At 41.8% G+C, this 20,492-nt stretch overlaps 1 protein-coding gene and 1 long non-coding RNA gene across 4 annotated transcripts in view; both read right to left on the minus strand.

Annotated features, from left to right (window-relative positions):
• LOC138850560 (uncharacterized) overlaps window positions 1–3,429 on the minus strand; it is a 10,984-nt gene extending 7,555 nt beyond the window's left edge. Inside the window, exon 1 of the long non-coding RNA XR_011390494.2 lies at window positions 293–3,429. This is a non-coding gene — a long non-coding RNA (uncharacterized LOC138850560). The remainder of the gene's footprint in view (window positions 1–292) is intronic.
• Window positions 3,430–6,497: 3,068 nt separating this feature from the next.
• Window positions 6,498–20,492, minus strand: part of NPAT (nuclear protein, coactivator of histone transcription) — a 49,371-nt gene continuing 35,376 nt past the window's right edge. For all 3 annotated transcript variants that reach the window (XM_008261842.5, XM_051849722.3, XM_089333587.1), the window contains 5 exons: window positions 18,400–18,515; window positions 18,217–18,325; window positions 11,381–11,441; window positions 10,128–11,262; window positions 6,498–8,113 (listed from right to left, as the gene is read on the minus strand). In XM_008261842.5, coding sequence (XP_008260064.5) covers window positions 8,036–8,113; window positions 10,128–11,262; window positions 11,381–11,441; window positions 18,217–18,325; window positions 18,400–18,515 — 1,499 coding nt within the window. In that variant the 3' untranslated portion in view covers window positions 6,498–8,035. The remainder of the gene's footprint in view (window positions 8,114–10,127; window positions 11,263–11,380; window positions 11,442–18,216; window positions 18,326–18,399; window positions 18,516–20,492) is intronic.

Consider the following 20,492-nt stretch of genomic DNA (forward strand, 5'->3'; position numbering starts at 1 on the left):
GAATAAAGTGGTAAGATACTTAGAAAGTGTAGGAACTCCAAAATTAACAAAGGTTTACACCAGCCAGGGAAAGATGATTTAAGAATTCAGGAATGTGGGCCGGTGCCACGGCTCACTAGGCTAATCCTCCGCCTCCGGCGCCAGCACACCGGGTTCTAGTCCTGATCGGGGCGCCAGTTTCTGTCCTGGTTGCCCCTCTTCCAGGCCAGCCCTCTGCTGTGGCCCGGGAGTGCAGTGGAGGATGGCCCAGGTGCTTGGGCCCTGCACCCGCATGGGAGACCAGGAGAAGTACCTGCCTCCTGGATTCGGATCAGCGCGGTGCGCCGGCCACAGCGGCCATTGGAGGGTGAACCAACGGCAAGGGAAGACCTTTCTCTCTGTCTCTCTCACTGTCCACTCTGCCTGTCAAAAAAATTAAAAAAAAAAAAAAAAAAAAACATTCAGGAATGTGGAAGTTTATGTAACTACTTACAATGGCTGAGGAAGAAAGGAAGATACTGTGAAATAAGGATTCAGAGTACATCTGCAAAATTTAGGCAAACACCAGAAGAATGAGTCTTAAATTACTACAGATGATTGAAGCCAAAAAACAGTTAGAAAGTGAAAAATGTTAGTATATATCACAAATTATTAGAAAGGTAGAAAGTGTTTTAAGATAGGAAAACTGTTATATAAAGATTACTCAAAATGAAGTTATGGGAATAGGCCTTTAGCCTAGTTGTTAAGATGCCAATGACCCCCTCTGGAGTACCTGGGTTTCATTCCTGGCTCCTGACTCCATAATCCTGCCAACATGGATCCTGGGTTCCTGCCACCTGCATGAGTGACGTGGCATTCCTAGCATTCCTGGCTACCAGCTTTGGCCCCAGCCTTGCCTGGCTGTTATGGACATCTGGAGAGTGGAACCAGCAGGTTGATATGCACTCTCTCTCCCTGCCTCTCAATTGCTTTTAAATGAAATTATGGTGGTCATTCATTGCACAGTATCAAAGCAAAAATTATGGCCAAGATAATCATAGTGAGAAATTAAACATTTATGAAAAAGTGTTAAAAGTGAGACTGAAAGTACCCATCCAACATCAAAATTTTTATCTACTCTGATCATAATAAAACCAAATTTTTAAGTAAAAAAAAGAACATGATACACTCATTCTAAAAAATTATGTTTAAGTTAAAAATCAGCTGTCAGCATTGTGGTGCAAAGGGTTAAACTGCTGCCACCACCCTAAGTGGGTGCAGGTTTGAGTCAGCGCATTGCTACTGTGCCTGGCAAAGCAGCAAAAAATGGCCCAAATCTTTGGGCCCCTGCACCCACTTGGGAGACCAAGAAGCTCCTGGCTCCGGGCTGGCCCAGCCCTGGCTCTGTGGCCATTTGGGGGAATGAATCAGCGGATGGATGATCTCTGTCTATCCCTCCCTCTTACTGTTCGTTTAATATTTAAAAAATTAAAACACTTTCTCCATCTCCTAGATTTTGATGTTCAAACTTGAAATCAGAAATTATTTATATAGCTCAAGGAAAACAAAATGAAATAACTCTTTATTCAATTTCAAAGGTTAAATGTACATGCAAAAGGGACCCTGAGAAAAACAAAGGCTCAGAATTAAGTAGAAAATAGTAAATCAAAAAGGAATGTAGGGGCCAGCATCCTGCTTGGGGTTGGGCCACTGCTGGCCTTTGCAGCCATTTGGGGAGCAAACCAGTGGATGGAAGACCTCTTCTCTCCCCCACCTCGAACACTGACTTTCAAATAAATAAAATAAATCTTTAAAAACAAAAAAGAATGCAGTTGCTAAATCTGTGTTTTTGTAAGAAAAGAATTAGTGACATCCAACTTAGAATACAAGCAGAAATTGGAGAGGAAAAACATGAAATTTGACTCAGAAAAAAGCTCATACTGACTAGATATAATCAATCTAGGTGAAAAAAAAAAAAATTGGAAAACTGCTTAAGCAAAAGGCTCCAGGCACAGATGGTTTACTGATTTAGTCTCAAGGAACAGTTATTTCCCATTCTAAATAAACTGTGGCAGGAAAAACAACAGCAACTAGTTCTTAAAAGTGCTTATTGGGGCTGGTTCTACTCCCAGCTGCTCCTCTTCGAATCCAGCGCTCTGCTATGTCTTGGGAAAGTAGAAGATGGCCCAAGTGCTTGGGCTCCTGCACCCACGTGGGAGACCCAGAAGAAGCTCCTGGCTTTGGACTGGCCCAACTCTGGCCATTGCGGCTATTTGGGGAGTGAACCAGTGGATGGAAGACTTCTATTTTTCCCTCTCTCTATAACTCTACCTGTCAAATAAATAAAAATCTAAAAAATAAATAGTGCTTATTGTTTTCCAGGTGTAGACCTATATATACTGTTTTATTTAAACTTCAACCTTAAGACAGGTACAATTCATTATCCCCAAAATTCAGATGAACTGGAAAGAAAAGGTTTCAAATTTATTTCAAAAGTTGGTAAAAGTGGGGCTGGTGCTGTGGCATAGTGGGTTAAGCTGCTGCCTCCAGTGCCAGCTTTCCATATGGGTGCCAGGTCAAGTTCCGGCTGCTCCACTTAAAATCTCTACTATGGGCTGGCAAAGCAGTAGAATTTGTCCCAAGACCTTGGGCTCCTGCACCCACGTGGGAGACCCAGAAGTTCCTGGCTCCTGGCTTTGGATGGGCCAGCTCCGGCCATAGTGGCCATTTAGGGAGTGAATCAATGGATGGAAGACACTCTATTTCAAATAAATATTTTTTTAAAAGATTTGTTTACTTACTTGAAAGGCAAAGTTACAGAGAGGCAGAGGCAGAGAGAGAGAGGTCTTCCATTCACTGGTTCATGCCCCAGATGGCCGCAAAGGCTAGAGCTGTGTCTATCTGAAGCCAGGAGCCTTTTCTGGGTCTCCCACGTGGATGCAGGGGCCTGAGGTCTTGGGCCATCTTCTACCGCTTTCACAGGCTATAGCAGAGAGCTTGACTGGAAGTGGAACAGCTGGGACTCGAATGGGATGCCAGCACTACAGGCGGCATAGCATTGGCCCCAATAAATAAATCTTTAAAAAAAAAATGATGAAAGTTTGAAACCAATTTCATTAAAAGCAAATCTCAAGAAGTTCACAAGGGGCTGGCGCTGTGATGCAGTAGGTTAATGCCCTGGCCTGAAGCGCCGGCATCCCATATGGGCGCCGGTTTGAGACCCTGCTGCTCCACTTCCTGTCCAGCTCTCTGCTATGGTCCAGGATAGCAGTAGAAGATGGCCCAAGTCCTTGGGCCCCTGCACCCACGTGGGAGACCAGGAAGAAGCTTCTGGCTCCAGATTGGCTCTGCTGCAGCCATTGCAGCCATTTGGGGAGTAAACCATCAATGGAAGACCTCTCTCTCTGCCTCTCCTCTCTCTGTGTAACACTTTCAAATAAATAAATAAATATTTAAAAAAAAAAAAAAAAAAAAAAAAAAAGGCTGCCGCCGCGGCCCACTTGGCTAATCCTCTGCCTGCGGCACCAGCACCCCAGGTCTTAGTCTTGGTCGGGGTGTTGGATTCTGTCCCAATTGCTCCTCTTCCAGTCCAGCTCTCTGCTGTGGCCCAGGAAGGCAGTGGGGGATGCGGCACCCGCATGGGAGACCAGGAGGAAGCACCTGGCTCCTGGCTTCAGATCAGCACTGTGCGCCGGCCGTAGCAGCCACCTGGGGAGTGAACCAACGGAAAAGGAAGACCTTTCTCTAACTCTGCCTGTCCAAAAAAAAAAAAAAAAAAAAAAAAAAATTTTTTTTCACAAACCAAATTTAGTTATATTTAAAGAATCAATCATTAAGATCACAAGGTAATTTTAATTAGGACTGATATGAAAATAAATTGATGATCTTAATGAAAATATTTTAATTGATGTTAGAAGAACATCTGGTTAAACTGAAGAAATATTCCAGATGTACATTCTTGAAGCCCTACAAACAAAAGCCAACATTATACTTATCATTCCTATTTATATGAGGAACAAGACAATGAAACCTACTTTGATCATTATTTATACTTCCTGTGTTAGTAGCAGTACAGTAAGAAGCAGTAAAATTGGCTGTAACAATTATTAACAGATAATATGTACTCAGTAAATAAAAAAGGCACTTGACTATTCACTAGCACTAATAGAAGTCATTCATTACAGAAAATGTAGGAATTAAAATATAACTGTCATGTGTGTTATCAGCACACTTAAGAAAAAAAAGCAGCTCAACTGTTTGGTAGAGTTAATTTGCTGCTTCAGATTCCCAGATCCCACATCTGCATGCCTGGAGTCTGTTACTCAACTTTGGATCTAGCTTCCTGGTAATGTGCATCCTGGGAGGCCGTAGATGATGGCTCAACTATTTGGGTCCCTGCCTTGCAGGTGACAGACCCAGATTGAGTTTTGGGTTCCTTGCTTTGGCCTGGCCCAACCATGGCTACTGCAATGGATAGAAGATACTTTATATTATAATAGGTTGAAGAACAAAGCATCTTTGAAACAAAAATGTGTTAAAACATCCAAAATATGATATCTAACTAGAAAAGGACTTTTATCTACATACAGAAAGAACACCTACAAATGATAGAAAAGGCAGAAAAGCCAATATAAAAATGGGCAGAAGACATGGACAGTTCACAAAAGATACCCAGTCAATAAATATTTGAAAAGGTGTTCAGGGAAAAAAAAAAAATCAAACCCCCAACACAAACTACTAAAATGAAAACATCACATGTTGGCAATAATGTGCAATAACTGGAGCTTGGCCGGCGCTGCGGCTCACTAGGCTAATCCTCTGCCTGCGGTGCCAGCACCCGGGGTTCTAGTCCTGGTTGCTCCTCTTCCAGTCCATCTCTCTGCTGTGGCCCGGGAATGCAGTGGAGGATGGCCCAGGTCCTTGGGCCCCGCACCGCATGGGAGACCAGAAAGAAGCGCCTGGCTCCTGGCTTTGGATCGGCGCAGCGCGCCAGCTGCGACAACCACTTGAGAGGTGAACCAATGGAAAAAGGAAGACCTTTCTGTCTCTCTCTCTCTAACTCTGCTTGTCAAATAAACAAAACAAAACAAAACAAACTAGGGCTTTCCTTACACTGTGTTGAGTATGGTATAAATTGATACCACACACTCTGGAAAATGAAAACCTTTGAGGAAATTTAGACACATACTGTGACTCAGCAACCCTACTCTGAAGTAAGCAAGGGTACTTCTAAAAAGTTCATGGAAAATCGAATTAAACGACATTTTTGGTACAAAAACATTTTGAAATCTACATACACATTTTTCATAATATGCATTTTCCATGACTTTTCCCCATCCATGAGCTTGTAATGCAGCTTAATTTTTATTTTATTTTTTTGACAACAAAATTATTGGGATGAGTGTGTGGCAGAACAGTTAAGGAGCTACGTGAGATGCCCACAACCCAAGCCTGGGTTAGCGTCCAGTTCCACTTCCTGCTGCTGAAAACCCTTGGTGGCAGCAGGTGATGTCACCCACATGAGAGACCTGGATGGAGTTCCTGCTTTCTGGACCAATCCCAGAAGTCGCAGGCAGTTAGGGACTGAACCAGCTAATCAAGATCTTTCTCCCTTGCTCTGCCTTTCAAATAAGTAAAAACAAATAAATGTAAGAGAAGGGTACTTTAATCTTTTCTTCAAACTGGGTATCCAAACAAATTATATATGGGTTAAAAGCTAACTTCTAATTTTGACAAATTAAGAAATAAAAGTGTAGAATCAAGTGATGAAGTAGTTGAATATATATTTCTGGCGAAGAATAAACATTTGCTACAGAAGCAATAACAATTTGATGTTAGAAATGTTGTTTCATAAATCTTCTGGAAGAATTTTTGCAAAATGTATTTAGAATCTTAAAAAAACACTACATAGTAATATGACTTCGAAATTATTCCTAGATAAAGCACTGATCTTGGTCTCCTAACAATCATGATATCCAGCCTTTGCCTGAATACTGATGGATGCCTTTTTCATGTCATGCCCAATTTCAACACAGTATAGGGTATTATAACATTCCCACTAGCAAAAATAATCAAGTACTTTCATTCCAAGACTTCTCAGATTTGGCATACACTGACTTCAATAAGCAGGATCCTTACCTTACATGTAGTTATAAAAAGCCACTTGTTGTTTGTGGTATACTTTAACTCTGAAATGCAGTAACTTGGCAACTAATTATTAACACAGGCTACCAGATACAACAATACAATTGAATTCAAGACATTTGCTCTTTAAACGTAAAATGGGGATTAAGGTTTTGCTCAGGGATATTAAAGTTCCAAGAGTAAGTTGTCTTTAGACTACAATTAGTGGCTCCTAAGTTTGTGAACAAAGTGAACTTGTTTTATTTGTGTAAGTTCTCTATTACTTAGCACATATAAATAAAATTGAGATAATATGTAATTTTAGCATTATATGAATTCCTGAAAAACCAGTAAGAATTTACTGCTAGCAAAGCAATTCAATCCAAATTTCTTTGCCAATATAAAGTAATTCAAACTTTTGAAGTTAATGAAAATATTTATTCAAACCTAACTGGAGTATATCAAGTTGAGTTAAATAAACAAACTGATATTTAGTTCCGTAGGAACAGACGATTGCCATATCATAAAAAATTTCTTACAAGACAAATTTCTGCAATAAGTTTCAGCAATTAAGAAGACAAGATTTCTGCATTGAGAATGTTGTGTTAGAACAGAATGGATTCATTTTTTTCAAGGCCTAGTACAAAAAATGATCAAGGAAAGTGTTTAACAAAATATACACTTGTTGGAGAAAATCCTATTAGGCTGTATTTAATTAAATAAAAAGCACTTAGGAGAACATACTTTAATATCTAGGCACAATTGGTCAGGTACTAATAATACTTTCTGTTTTCATTTAGAAGTCTAAACCAATTATTTAACTTGAAGAATGTGTGTGAGTCTAATTACAGAGAAGGCACCTCTCTCACTCCCCTTAAGGGCCTTTTTGAGAGTAATTTTAACACTTTAAGGGACTTACAGTAAAGATAGTTATCTAGCATACCCCACTTTAGAAGAAACTAAATAAAATATATAACTATGATTTCTCTTTTTACATCTTACGATGGACATGACTTACTAGACAGACACCAGAAGATAACCCTCCACACAGGTTTAACACAGAAATCAAGATTTAAATAAAATGTGCATTGGTCACTACTACATAAAGAATGCTATGAATTAGTGCAATTCTTTAAATCCCCAGTAATTAGGGGAAAAATATATACATACCAAGATATCTCAACCAGTATATTATGAAACTTTTTATGGCTCAACAGTCTAACCACTTACCACTTAAATGTTCTGTAGATCTTAAAAGTTACAAAAAAAATATCAGAACACTCAATAAATGGTTTACAAAATTCTCTCTTTAAAACAAAGAGAACTGAACGAGCAGAAGAAACAGCTAACAGTGTAAAATCCCAGGAATATACTATTTACTGTGATTACAAAAAGGGGCGGTATCCACTCTAGAAAAAAACCCATCAAAACTGTTTATTTCTGATTAGATACTTTACTATCAGTTGAGGCGGTTATCAGTTTTTCTACTTAGCGGCTATGTATTTAAACGTCTTACTGAACAGTTACTGAAAGTAATTTATAAGGATAAGCATCATTTTCCTCCAAAATTGAGAAACTATTCCATATGAATACGCCTTGGAATTAGGAATCATAAGGTCAAAAAAAGTATAAGAACATTAGGTTGATTTAACTTCAATTTCAATAATATTTACACAATATTTACAATATACAATTGTCAAAGCTATACAGTTTTGCAGATTGGCTTTACTTACATTTCTGCAAATTTGTTTTTCTTCCCCAAAATAAAAATATACCAACTATTTACAAATTAGGGAGCTGCTTCAGAAACAGCATGATTTAGATATAAAGTGAAATTTCAGTACAATAAAAGTGCAGGTTATGCTTCAGATTTCTGTCAATATCCCATTCCCTACACTCATAGTTTAAGGGATATGAGTTTTAAATAGCTACTATTTTTAAATGTTCAGAGTGTTTACTCATCATAATGCAATGATAATAAAAACTTGTCCACATCCATTCCAGCTGGAAATGAACTGGGTAGCTTCTTTTTCTGTCAAAAGAGAAAAGGAATAATAATAAGTTCATCCACATACCACTAAAATTCTTTCAGTCTAGAGTTTTCTAGGATTGAAGTTAAATATACTTCAATGGTACTTAAACATCTGGTTAGGGCAAAAGACACTGTATGAATTCATAGCATACAAATGCTGAAGAAGGTAAGACTGAACAAGCTTCCTATGAGTTGATAATTACTGTTGAACCATAAACATTAAAAAGCTTTACTAACAAACATATTAAGGGTAACAGACATGAATCAAATACTGAACACTTAATATACACCAGGTACTTTATAGGTACTACATTCAGTCCTCACAACCACCATGGAAAATGTATGATAACAACATGCCAGTAATGAGGCTGTGATCAAAGAGGCTAAAAGCCAAGGTCACAGAGCAAATAAGCAGCAGATGCAGGACTTAAATTCAGGCTTGCAGGGAGCAAAGCCAAGAATGCTGCCCCTTATACTATATTTCCTCTATGATATTTTAAATTTTTTATGTTTAATCCACTTACTAAACAGCTAAACAAGTCTAAAATAAATGGTTTAATTTATCAATGCTATCACCCTCTGTAGCCCTCCTATAACAGGACAACTATCTGTTAAAGAAGAGGTAAATCTAAATTTCCCAGTGCTTCAATATGTTAACACCTTTAAGGGCTAAGGAAGAGATGGCAAGACATGCTAGAAACAAAATAATCAACCTGAAACCGGCATTGTGGCGTAGCAGGTAAAGCCACCGCCTGCACTGCCAGCATCCCATATGGGCAGTGGTTTGATTCCCAGCTGCTCCACTTTCAATCCAACTTTCTGCTATGGGCTGGGAAAGCAGAAGAAGATGGCCCAAGACTTTGGGCCCCTGCACCCACACGGGAACCCTGAAGAAGCTCCTGGCTTCGGATTGGCACAGCTCTGCCTTATGCTCATCTGGGGACTGAACCAGTGGATCAAAGACCTCTCTCTCTCTCTCTCTCTGCCTCTCTGTAACTCTGTCTTTCAAATAAATAATCTTTCAAAAAAAATCAACTCATCATCTAAAAGGAGCAAGCAGTGCTTTACTTGGTAAATCTACACAGCAGTGGTTTTCCAATATTTCATAGTTTTATGTCATTCACAGAAAAAAATTTGGGTTCTACTGTGACAAAAATAAAACTACTTTTCTATAAGATGTGTATAAATAAATTACTTAATTGTTCTGAAAATGCTGTGTTTCACCTAGATAACTTCTAAGTTTAAGAACTGAGAAACGGGGGCCAACACTGTGGCATAACAAGTTAAGCTGCCACCTGCAATGCTGGCATCCGATATGGGGGCCAGTTCGAGTCCTGGTGGCTCTCCTTTTTTAAAAAAAAAAAAAATTAATTTTTTTTATTTGACAGAGTTATAGACAGTGAGAGAGAGACAGACAGAGAGAAAGGTCTTCCTTCCGTTGGTTCACTCCCCAAATGGCCACTACAGCCGGAACTACGCCAATCCGAAGCCAGGAGCCAGGTGCTTCTTCCTGGTCTCCCATGTGGGTGCAAGGGCCCAAGCACTTGGTCCATCCTCCACTGCCCTCCCGGGCCACAGCAGAGAGCTGGACTGGAAAAAAGCAGCCAGGACCAGAACCCGGAGCCCACATGGGATGTCAGCGCCACAGGTGGAGGATTAACCAAGTGAGCCATGGTGCCGGCCTGGCTCTACTTCTGATCTAGTTCCCTACAAATACGCCTGGGAAAGCAGCAGAAGATGGCCCAAGGATAAGAAGGCACTCGCATCCATGTGGGAGATCAGGATGAAGCTCTGGCTATTGCAGCCATTTGGGGAGTGAACCAGTGGATGGAAGACTGGCTCCTCCCCCTCAAAAAATAAAAAAACCTGAGAAACACTGCTATCCAACATTGTTTGTCAACTGTAATTCAAAGCTGTCCTGACCACAGTATGCGGTCAGGTGGCTGTGGCAAAAGATGCCGAATTCTTTACGTAGTATAAGTGTGTAGTTTTGAAAGAAAACTTTCAAAGTTACCTTAATTTTCTTCTTTTTCATTGGTACTGATGAATTTGCAAGATTTTTACTAGAAGTACGTGAGTTTCGCTCACGCTCATCTAGTTCCTCAATTTTCCGCTTTTTTGTGGTGCTCCTTGAAGATGCTCTAAATTGCTGGGTGTTGTCTTTCAGAGGAGTTGCAGAAGTAGTCCTTGAGATGGCTGCTCTGGAGAGAATCATTAACGTATGGGCAGCCATGTTTACACTGTTTTCACTGCCTGTTTCACTGGCAGGGCTGCAGGCAGGCAAGTCCGCGGTGACTGGAGGGATCATTACTTTGGCTGTGCTACTGTCTTCACCAAAACGCCTGTTAGAAGGGGCTTTGATACCATCTGTAGGTTCTTCTTTATGTTTTTCGCCTGTCCCTGCACCAGGTGTCCGGGCTACAGGTAAATCGCTATCACTGAACCTATTTACTGGGCTATGCCACTGAACATCCTGTAACATTTCCGTGGTAACCAAAGAACTGGCAGACTTCATTTGCTCTTGTTTGAGATCCTTCACAGCTGTACCTACTGAAATGACATTTTTACCATTTGAAGATGTGCCTTGCTTTTTGGTCAGTTCTTGCAGTGAAGCCATAGCTTTCTCATTCCGTAACCCCCCATTTTGTTGCCCAATGGATAGCTTTGAGGTTTCCGGATTTTTCTGCCTTTCCACATCACCGCATAGTTCATTTTCCTTGTTAGCTGTTGTTTTATGGAAGGATTCCAGCAGAACTTCTGTTGGCGAGCCTTTCTTTTCTGATTGAGCTTCTTTTACATTGGTATGTCGGCTAACAGCTGTTTCTGATTTAGATAAGATCTTAGGCATAGGCGGTTTCTCTCTCTCTTTTCTGACAGCATTATTACAAGGAGGTTTTAAGGTGGAGGACACAATGGGTGAGTCAAGATTAGGAATGGAAGTTTCATTCCTTTCTTTGATTTGGGACACCATCTTAGGGTGTGTCCCCTGGGTGTTTGCCGCAGGAGAAGTGCTATCAAAACACAGCACACGTCTGTGGCTTTCAAATGGTTTGCTAGTTGGAACTATATTCTCTACAGAGAAAGGAACTGTAATTTCTTCCAATTTTTTCCCAAGATCTGTGGTTGTATTCTTGTCTGATGCTTCAGTTCTACAAAATAACCAAAACAAAACAAAAACCACAGATTTTTCTAGCAACAAAAAGAAATACTTAGTGTTTTTAATCTGAGCATTCAAATAATCTATGATAGAAACAACTTTGGACTTACCTTTGTGTATGACATCCAACTGAATGACTTGAAGAATCCACTAAATTATTTACCTGTTTTCCTGAAATTATAAATGATTTAATTAGGAAAGAAAATGTTCCTGAAACTAAGAATATACTATACTCTTCTGAAAAAGGATGCCACACATAGCAACCACACATGAGAAAAAATTTTAAATAACTAATAAAGAAATTACTTTAATATTAAAACACAAAAATATAGGCACTGGCGCTGTGGCGCAGTGGGTTAACGCCCTGGCCTGAAGCGCCAGCATTCCATATGGGTGCCTGTTCAAGATCTGGCTGCTCCACTTCTGATCCAGCTCTCTGCTATGGCCTGGGAAAGCAGTAGAAGATGGCCCCAGTCCTTGGGCCCCTGCACCTGCATGGGAGACCTGGAGGAAGCTCCTGGCTCCTGATCGGCGCAGCTCTGGCTGTTGCGGCCAATTGGGGAGTGAACCAGTGGATGGAAGACCTCTCTCTCTCTCTCTGCGTAACTTTGACTTTCAAATAAATAAATAAATCTTAAAAACACACACACACACACACACACAAAATATTTAAAAACACCTTGTTAAAAAAGGAGCTTTGGACTGGAAGATGGCCCAGCTACCTGGGGCCCTGTCACCCCTGTGGCAGACCTGGATGTTGTTCCAGGCTCCTGGCTTCACTTTACCTAACCCTGGTTGTTGTGGCTATTTCGGGAGTGGTCCAGCATGTGGAAATCTCTGTCTTCCCCTCTTTCTCTCTGCAGCTCCCTTCCTGCTTTCCAACCCCCCTCCCCCAAAAAGGGGTAGCTCTGGGGCAGACATTGTGGTACAGTGGGTTAAGCTGCTGCTTGGGATACCTGTATTCCATACTGGAGTGCTAGCTGCAGTTCTGGCTACTATGCTTCTGATCCAACTTCCTGCTAATGCACCCTGCAAGGCAGATGATGGTGAAACTGCTTGAGTCCCCGCTACAAGGGAGACCCAGCTGAAATTCTGGGCTCCCAGCTTCTTCCTGGTCTAGCCCTTGCTGTTTCGGCAATTTGGAGTAAACCAGGGGATGGAAGATTTCTCCCTCTCACTTTGCTCAAGCTTTGAAGTAGATGAAAGCTCTTGGGATTCCTGTACCCCGTACTGCAGTGCCTGGGCTTGAGCCCTGGCTCTGCTTCTGATTACATCTTTTGGTCAATGTGCACCTGGGGATATAGTGGCAGGTGATGGCTGAAGTAGTTGGGTTCCTTCCACCCAGATGAAAAACTTGGATTGAGTTCTAGCCTCCAGGCTTTATTTAGCTTTGCCCGACCTGTAGGTTGTGGGCATTAGGGAAGTAAACAGGCAGATGTGAGCTCCAACTCTCTTTCAAATATTTTAACATTGGACCAAATAAATTTTTTAAAAATATTTATAAAAAAGCAGCTTTTTAATGTATGCAAGAGCAAATGACTTCAACTTCAGGCAAATACTACAAATCCAGTTTCTGGATCTAGAAATTACAATATACTTATTGTACTACTTGGATCCAGATAGTTATTAAAGAAAACAACAATCTAAGTCCTTTAAAGTTTTCCCAACGTAACTGTCATCTATGTCAGCCTATGTCACTTACAGAGCATGCTTTGATTTTTTTTTAAGATCTATTCATTTATTTGAAAGGCACAGTTAGAGAGAGGGAGAAACAGAGAAGCAGAGACAAAGAGAAAGATCCTCTCCTCAAATGGACACAATGGCCAGGACTGGGCAAGGTCGAGGCTAGGAGCCACAAGCTCCACCTGGGTGTCCTTGTAGGTGGCAAGGCCCCAAGTACTTCGACCATCATGTACTGCCTTTCAAGCATATTAACACGAAGCACAACAGCTGGGGCTTGATCTGGAGTTCATATGGGAAGCCGGTGTTGCAGACGGTGGCCCACCTGCTGTGCCACAACACAGGTCTCAATGCTCTAACTTAAACAGCTACATTTTAATTTTCATGGCCTTCAGAGCTTATGTGAGAAAGGAGCAAGATACGAAGGTTGGAAAGGAAAGCAAAAATGAGATGAAAAGGGACTAGTGCACTATGCAGATTTTAGAGATAATTTTTAAGTGTTGTAAATAGGAAAGTTGCATACATAGGTTTATGCTTTAGGAAGATCAGCCTGGCAATAATGTTGAACATGGAATAAACAGGAGAGAAAACTGGAAGAACTGATGAGAGATGATGAAGGTCTTTGAGACAATGTGCATTTACACGGATATGAAGGGTAACAAAGCAATCAGTGGTGACACTGATAAAGTTGGCAGAGGGGGCTGGCAATGTGTCAGCATGTTAAGCTGCTATCTGTGATGCTGGCATCCCATGTAAATGCTGATTGGAGTTCCAGCTGCTGCACTTCAATCCAGCTCTTTGCTTAAGTGCCTGGGAAAGTAGCAGAAGTTGGCTCCAGTACTTGGGCCCTTGCCATGAATATATGAGACCTGGAGGGAGTTCCAGGCTCATGGCTTTGCCCTGACTCAGCCCTAGTCATTGCAGCCATTTGGGGAGTAAACCAGCAGATGAAAGAGTGTACTTTCTCTCCCTCTCTCCCTTTCCCTTTTTAATTCTTTCAAATAAAGGAATCTTAAGGAAAAAAAGATTGGAAATGTAGAATTTGAAGGACTTGAGTTATATGTAAGATCAGCGAGAGAGTGGCAGAATAAATTTAGTGATGGTTTCAGAAACTATCAGTTGTATTAATAATTAGAAGAGGGGCTGGCACTGTGGCACAGAGGGTTAAAGCCCCAGCTTGCAGCACTGGCATCCTATTTGGGTGCCGGTTTGAGTCCTGGCTGCTTCACTCCCCATCCAGCTTTCTGCTATGGCCTGGGAAAGCAGTAGAAGATGGCTCAAGTTCTTGGGTGCCTGCTCCCGTGCGGGTGACCTGGAAGAAGCTCCTGGCTTCAGATCAGCTCAGCTTAGCTCTGGCTGTTGTGGTCATTTGGGGGGTGAACCAGCGGGTGGAAGACCTCTCTCTCTCTCTCTTTCTGTAACTCTTTCAAATAAATAAAACAAATCTTAAAAAAAATAATTACAGGAAAATAAGAATGGCAAAGTTCAATGCAAAAGGCAGTATTAGAAAGTCACTAGTGACCTCTCATGTTAAATAAGAAAAGAGAATACCACAAATGAAGGAACGTGAGATTAAGAAGGGTCAGGAATAAAAGTTTGGCAAGTTTCAGACACATAGGGAAGAAATAAAGAGAAAAAAATTAATGTTAAAAGATACAACCTAGAGCACAAGTAGTCTGCATTAACCTTAGAAAGAAAGAGTTATTCCTTGAGAAGAGAAAATGGAAGAATGCTTTTGGAAGTAGAAAAGATACATACCGAATGGGAGTGATGAACACTGAGTTTCCCACGATTACCATTATTTCTTTATATATTTTTATAAAACAATTATTCATTTGAGAGGCAGAGAGAGAGATAATCAGACAGCAACACAGTGAGCAAGTTCCCATCAGCTGGTTCTCTGCCCAAATGCTTGTAATACACTTGGCAAAACTGAAGCTGCAAGTTGTAAATTTAATCTAGGCCTCCACTGTGGGTGCCAGGGACCCAAGTACTTCAGTCATCACTGCTACCTCCTACGGCCTGCATTAGCAGGAAGCTGGACTGAGAAGCTGGAATTGAGCACCAAACTAGCAGGAAGCTGGGAACTGAGCACCAAACTCTGGTATGCCAATATAAGATGCAGGTGTCTTAACTGCTATGTTAAACAATTATTGCCATTATATATTTCTGAGACTAAAAAAGAATGATTCTTTTTTTTTGAAAGATTTATTTATGTATTTGAAAGTCAGAATTACAGAGTGAGAGAGGGAGAGATAGAGAGTGTGCCATAGCACTGGCCCCAAATTGGTCATATGTTAAAAATTTTATGGTATATATATTTTACCAAAATAAAAAATAATCTAATACAAAAAAGTTATAAATTCAAGTTGGGTTCTACATTAAAAACTAATGACAGGATAGCTGTAGATCAAGCTGAGTTAAACAGCATACATGTCATTTTAGAAATTAAAGAATCGGGGCCGGCACCGCGGCTCAATAGGCTAATCTTCCACCTAGCGGCGCCGGCACACTGGGTTCTAGTCCCGGTCGGGGCGCCGGATTCTTTCCCGATTGCCCCTCTTCCAGCCCAGCTCTCTGCTGTGGCCAGGGAAGGCAGTGGAGGATGGCCCAAGTGCTTGGGCCCTGCACCCCATGGGAGACCAGGAGAAGCACCTGGCTCCTGCCTTCGGATCAGCATGGTGCGCCGGCCGCAGCGCGCCTGCCGTGGTGGCCATTGGAGGGTGAACCGACGGCAAAAGAAGACCTTTCTCTCTGTCTCTCTCACTGTCCACTCTGCCTGTCCAAAAAAAAAAAAAAAAAAAGAAATTAAAGAATCAGGGCCAGCACTCTGGCGCAGCGGGTTAACACCCTGGCCTGCAGTGCCAGCATTGATATGGGTGCCGGTTTGAGACCCAGCTGCTCCACTTCTGATCCAGCTCCCTGTTGATGTGCTTGGGAAAGCAGTGGAGGATGGCTCAAGTCCTTGGGCCCCTGTTCTCACATGGGAGACCTGAAAGAAGCTCCTGGCTCCTGGCTTTGGATTGGCCCAACTCTAGCTATTGCAGCCATTTGGGGAATAAACCAGTGGATGGAAGACCTCTCTCTATCTCTCTGCCTCTGCTTCTCTCTAACTCTCCCTTTCAAATAAATGAATAAATCTTTAAAAAAAAAAAAAAAAAAGGGACCAAGAACAAGTTCCTCGTTCCTGGCTTTAGCCTGGCCCAGCCTTGGTCAAATGCGGCTGGAGTGAACCAACAGATGAAGGATCTCTGTCTCTCCCCTTTCTCTCTGTAACTCTTTCAAATAAATAAACAAATTTTTTCTAAAAAAAGTATTTTTAAAAAAGTGTTCATCTGGGGCTGGTGCTGTAGCGCAGCGGGTTAACACCCTGGCCTGAAGTGCCCGCATCCCATATGGGTGTTGGTTCGAGACCTGGCTGCTCCACTTCCTATCCAGCTCTCTGCTATGGCCTGGGAAAGCAGTGGAGGATGGCCCAAGTCCTTGGACCCCTGCACCCTCATGGGAGACCCAGAAGAAGCTCCTGGCTCCGGATCAGCACAGCTCCGGCCATTGCGGCCAACTGGGGAGTGAACCACCAGATGGAAGACCTCTCTCTCTCTGCCTCTCCTCTCTGTATAACTCTGACTTTCAAATAAATAAATAAATTAAAAAAAAAAAAAAAAAAAGGTGTTCATCATATCATAGTTTGTCAGGTCAACTTTGGGAGTGTCTTAAAGTTCCATTGACAGGAGATGAAATGTATAGTAGTATAATGTGACAGTCTGAGAGAATGCCAATAAATCAAAATACAACTTACGCGTACAGTAACATGTATAAATATTGAAGGAAAAGCAAAACTGATCATGGAATTTAGCAGGTAATCTATATATTTACTGCCCTTAAGACACTCAAATTAGTGAGGAGTCAAATATTCACAATGTCAGGTGTTAACTGCTGTAGCATACGCATGACAAGCAATTAAGGGAAAAATAAAAGTGGAATTGGGGCTGGCCCTGTGGCTTGCGGGTAAAGCTGCCGCCTGCTGTCCCATATGGGTGCTGGTTCAATTCCCGGTTGCTCCACTTCCAATTCAGCTCTCTGCTATGGTCTGTGCAAGCAGAGAAGATGGCCCAAGTCCTTGGGCCCCTGCACCCATGTGGGAGACTTGGAAGAAGCTCCGGGCTCCGGGCCTTGGATTTGTACAGCTCTGGCCTTTGCAGCCAACTGGGGAGTGAAACAGCGGATAGAAGACCTCTCTCTCTCTCTCTCTCTCTGCTTCTCCTCTGTGTAACTCCGACTTTCAAATAAATACATAAATCTTTAAAAAATAAATAAATAAAAGTGGAATATCCACTTTGAGTACTTGCTGTTAAAATTAGCTCTTGGTGGGGTGGGGCCGGCGCCATGGCTCACTTGGTTAATCCTCCACCTTCGGCGCCAGCATCCCATGTGGGTCGGTTGCTCCTCTTCCAGTCCAGCTCTCTACTGTGGCCTGGGATGGCAGTGGAGGATGGCCCAAGTGCTTGGGAGACCAGGAAGAGGCACCTGGCTCCTGGCTTCGGATGGGCGCAGTGCTGGCAATAGCAGCCATTTGGGGAGTGAACCAATGGAAGGAAGACCTTTCTCTCTGTCTCTATCTCTCTCTCTCACTGTCTACAACTCTACCTGTCAAATAAATTAAGAAAAGAAAAAAAGAAAACTCCTAGGTTTTAGACATGGATAAATACTAAGATGGGTGAGCCACTGAACAAATTGGGAATGAAGGAAAATAAATTGGGAACTTCAAAGGCTGTTACTCAAAAGTGTGGCCTAGCAGCAGCAGCACAGGCATTCAGTGAAAGCTTATTAGAAACAAGAAATTTTAGGCCCTACGGGAGTCCTACTGTTCAGCAATTGCATTTAACAAGATTCCCAGGTAGCAGTTCATATACATATTAACATTCAGCAAACACTGCCTCTAAAATCTAATATAAATATATAAGACATTCAGTGAACATTTTAAAGCTATCAGAAAATTAAGATTATTATTATTTTAGGTATCTCCAAAGAATAAATTAAGGAACACTGGAACAAAGCTAAAACTTATAAAAGGAAACTCATCAGAATCAAAGATGTCCTATATCAAGGTTGGCTGCCTTCTAATATCTAGTGCTATGAATCTTTAAGCAAACTTAGGATGACTACTTGTTAAGGATGTTATTGGTGTTCAAGAAGAAAAGAGTCAAGCACTGCTACAAACTAATAGACAAACATAAGGCTGACATTAACAAACTTAATATGTTACCTATGCAAGGCTTGTTTCTTGGTCCGTGAGCCTTTTGAGATTTTGCAGGGGCAGGGAATTGAGGGATACTTCTATTGCACACAGGTGCTGCCAAAGGCATATGAAGGACCTGCAAGAGAAGAAGCCATTAATTATACTATGTTTGAAAAGTTTCACTGTAGCACTTTAGTTCATAAACCTCACCTGCCGAGGAGGAGCAGAAAAGGTATTTCCACTCTGTCCCACCACAGATACAGGGATCATTCCCACCATTCCCTGGAGCACAGGCTGCACTGGAGAGGCAATTATGATGGCAGATCCTGAAAAATAATTCTCATTAAAGTAAGAATTTCTCTTAATAATTCTGGCACAAAACAAAGTAATTGTTACTTTGAAATAAAGTAATAATCTTTCCTTACAATCTATTATTTTAGAAAATTAATTAAGGCAGAACAGCAAGGCCAACAAGTAGGTCAATTGAATAGAAAGATGGGCTGATAACATTTTCACAATCATGAGCAAGGAAGTCATACAACTGTACTGTTGACTCCTATAGAAAAAACAGTGAAACTAATTAGAAAATCAGTGAACGTTTCAAGTCTGAGTCTTACACTACGAAATCAGAACCTCAACTGAATGTTTATAGCCTAAGACTGCTCATACACCTAGCCTATTATATATCAATGACACTGGTTAAAAATGATCCAGGTGGGGGCTTACACTGTGGCTTAGCAGTTTAAGCTGCTGCCTGAGATGCCAGCATCCCATATGGTTGGCGGTTTGAGTCCTGGCTGCTCTGCTTTTGACCCGGCTTCCTGCTGATGTACCTGGGAAGGCAGCAGATGACCCAATTGCTTGGGCCCCTGTACACATGTGGGAGACCCGGATGGAGTTTAAGGCTCCTGGCTCCAGCCTGGCCCAGCCCCGTGTGTGGTGACAATTTGGGGAAAGAACCAGTGGAAGGAAGACCTCTGTCTGTTTTGTTTCTTTCTCTCCAACTATGCTTTTCAAAAGAAAAAAGAAAAAGAAAAAAAAGAGTCCAGGTAAAAGGTAAATGAGTATTCAGACAAAACCACGGTGTGTGCGTGCATGTGTTGGGGGAATTACAATGCTTACACAGTAATTAAAAGTCAATAGTATAGGGGGCCAGCGCCGTGGCTCACTAGATTAATCCTCTGCCTGCAGTGCCGGCATCCCTTATGGGCGCCGGGTTCTAGTTCCAGTTGTTCCTCTTCCAGTCCAGCTCTCTGCTGTGGCCTGGGACAGCAGTGGAGAATGGCCCAAGTGCTCAGGCCCCTGTACCCGCATAGGAGACTAGGAGGAGGCACCTGGCTCCTGGCTTCACTGTAGCGGTGAGGGGTGAACCAATGGAGGGAAGACCTTTCTCTCTATCTCTCACTAACTCTGTCAAATAAAAAAAAAAATTAAAAAAAAAAAAAAAAAAAGGTCAACAACAATATAGTCTGTTACTATCACAATTTATCCATGCCCTGTAATGAGAGTATTTTCCTAATACACTAACTACTCTTAGGTTGATTTCACTTTTAGACATACCTGCTATAGTCTTTTTTTTTTTTTTTTTTGACAGGCAGAGTGGACAGAGACAGAGAGAAAGGTCCTCCTTTGCCATTGGTTCACCCTCCAATGGCCGCCACGGCTGGCGTACCACGCTGATCCGATGGCAGGAGCCAGGTACTTCTCCTGGTCTCCCATGGGGTGCAGGGCCCAAGGACTTGGGCCATCCTCCACTGCACTCCCTGGCCACAGCAGAGAGCTGGCCTGGAAGAGGGGCAACCGGGACAGAATCTGGTGCCCCGATCGGGACTAGAACCCGGTGTGCCGGCGCCGCAAGGTGGAGGATTAGCCTAGTGAGCTGCAGCGCCAGCCTACTGCTATAGTCTTAAAATACTTATTCATGCTTGCACTACTTCGTTTGGCTATAAAGACTTCCTTCCTTTAACTCCAAATCCTACCTTATTTCTGTAAGCTTTATCTCAAGCCCAGTTTCTATACCAATTCTGACCTCTTATTTGAGGCAGTACTTCAAACAGGCCCATCAGGTTTAATACTTACAAGTGATGACATTTAATAAAATTTTATTGTGTGTCTATGATGTAAAAAAAAAAAAAAAGGGAGGTGGGAGGGAAGCTCAAGAATCAATACATACAGAAATATAGATGGATATACTGTAAGTCCTATCTTTGATAAACATACGATCTAGAATGACTAATTTGACAGGCATGCCAATCATTAATAAAAAACAGCATGTAATAAATGCTACAAGACACCCTATGAAC

The sequence above is a fragment of the Oryctolagus cuniculus genome, chromosome 1 (assembly GCF_051225735.1).
Source record: "Oryctolagus cuniculus isolate XC-2025 breed Fujian yellow rabbit chromosome 1, ASM5122573v1, whole genome shotgun sequence".
NCBI classification, from domain to species: domain Eukaryota; kingdom Metazoa; phylum Chordata; class Mammalia; order Lagomorpha; family Leporidae; genus Oryctolagus; species Oryctolagus cuniculus.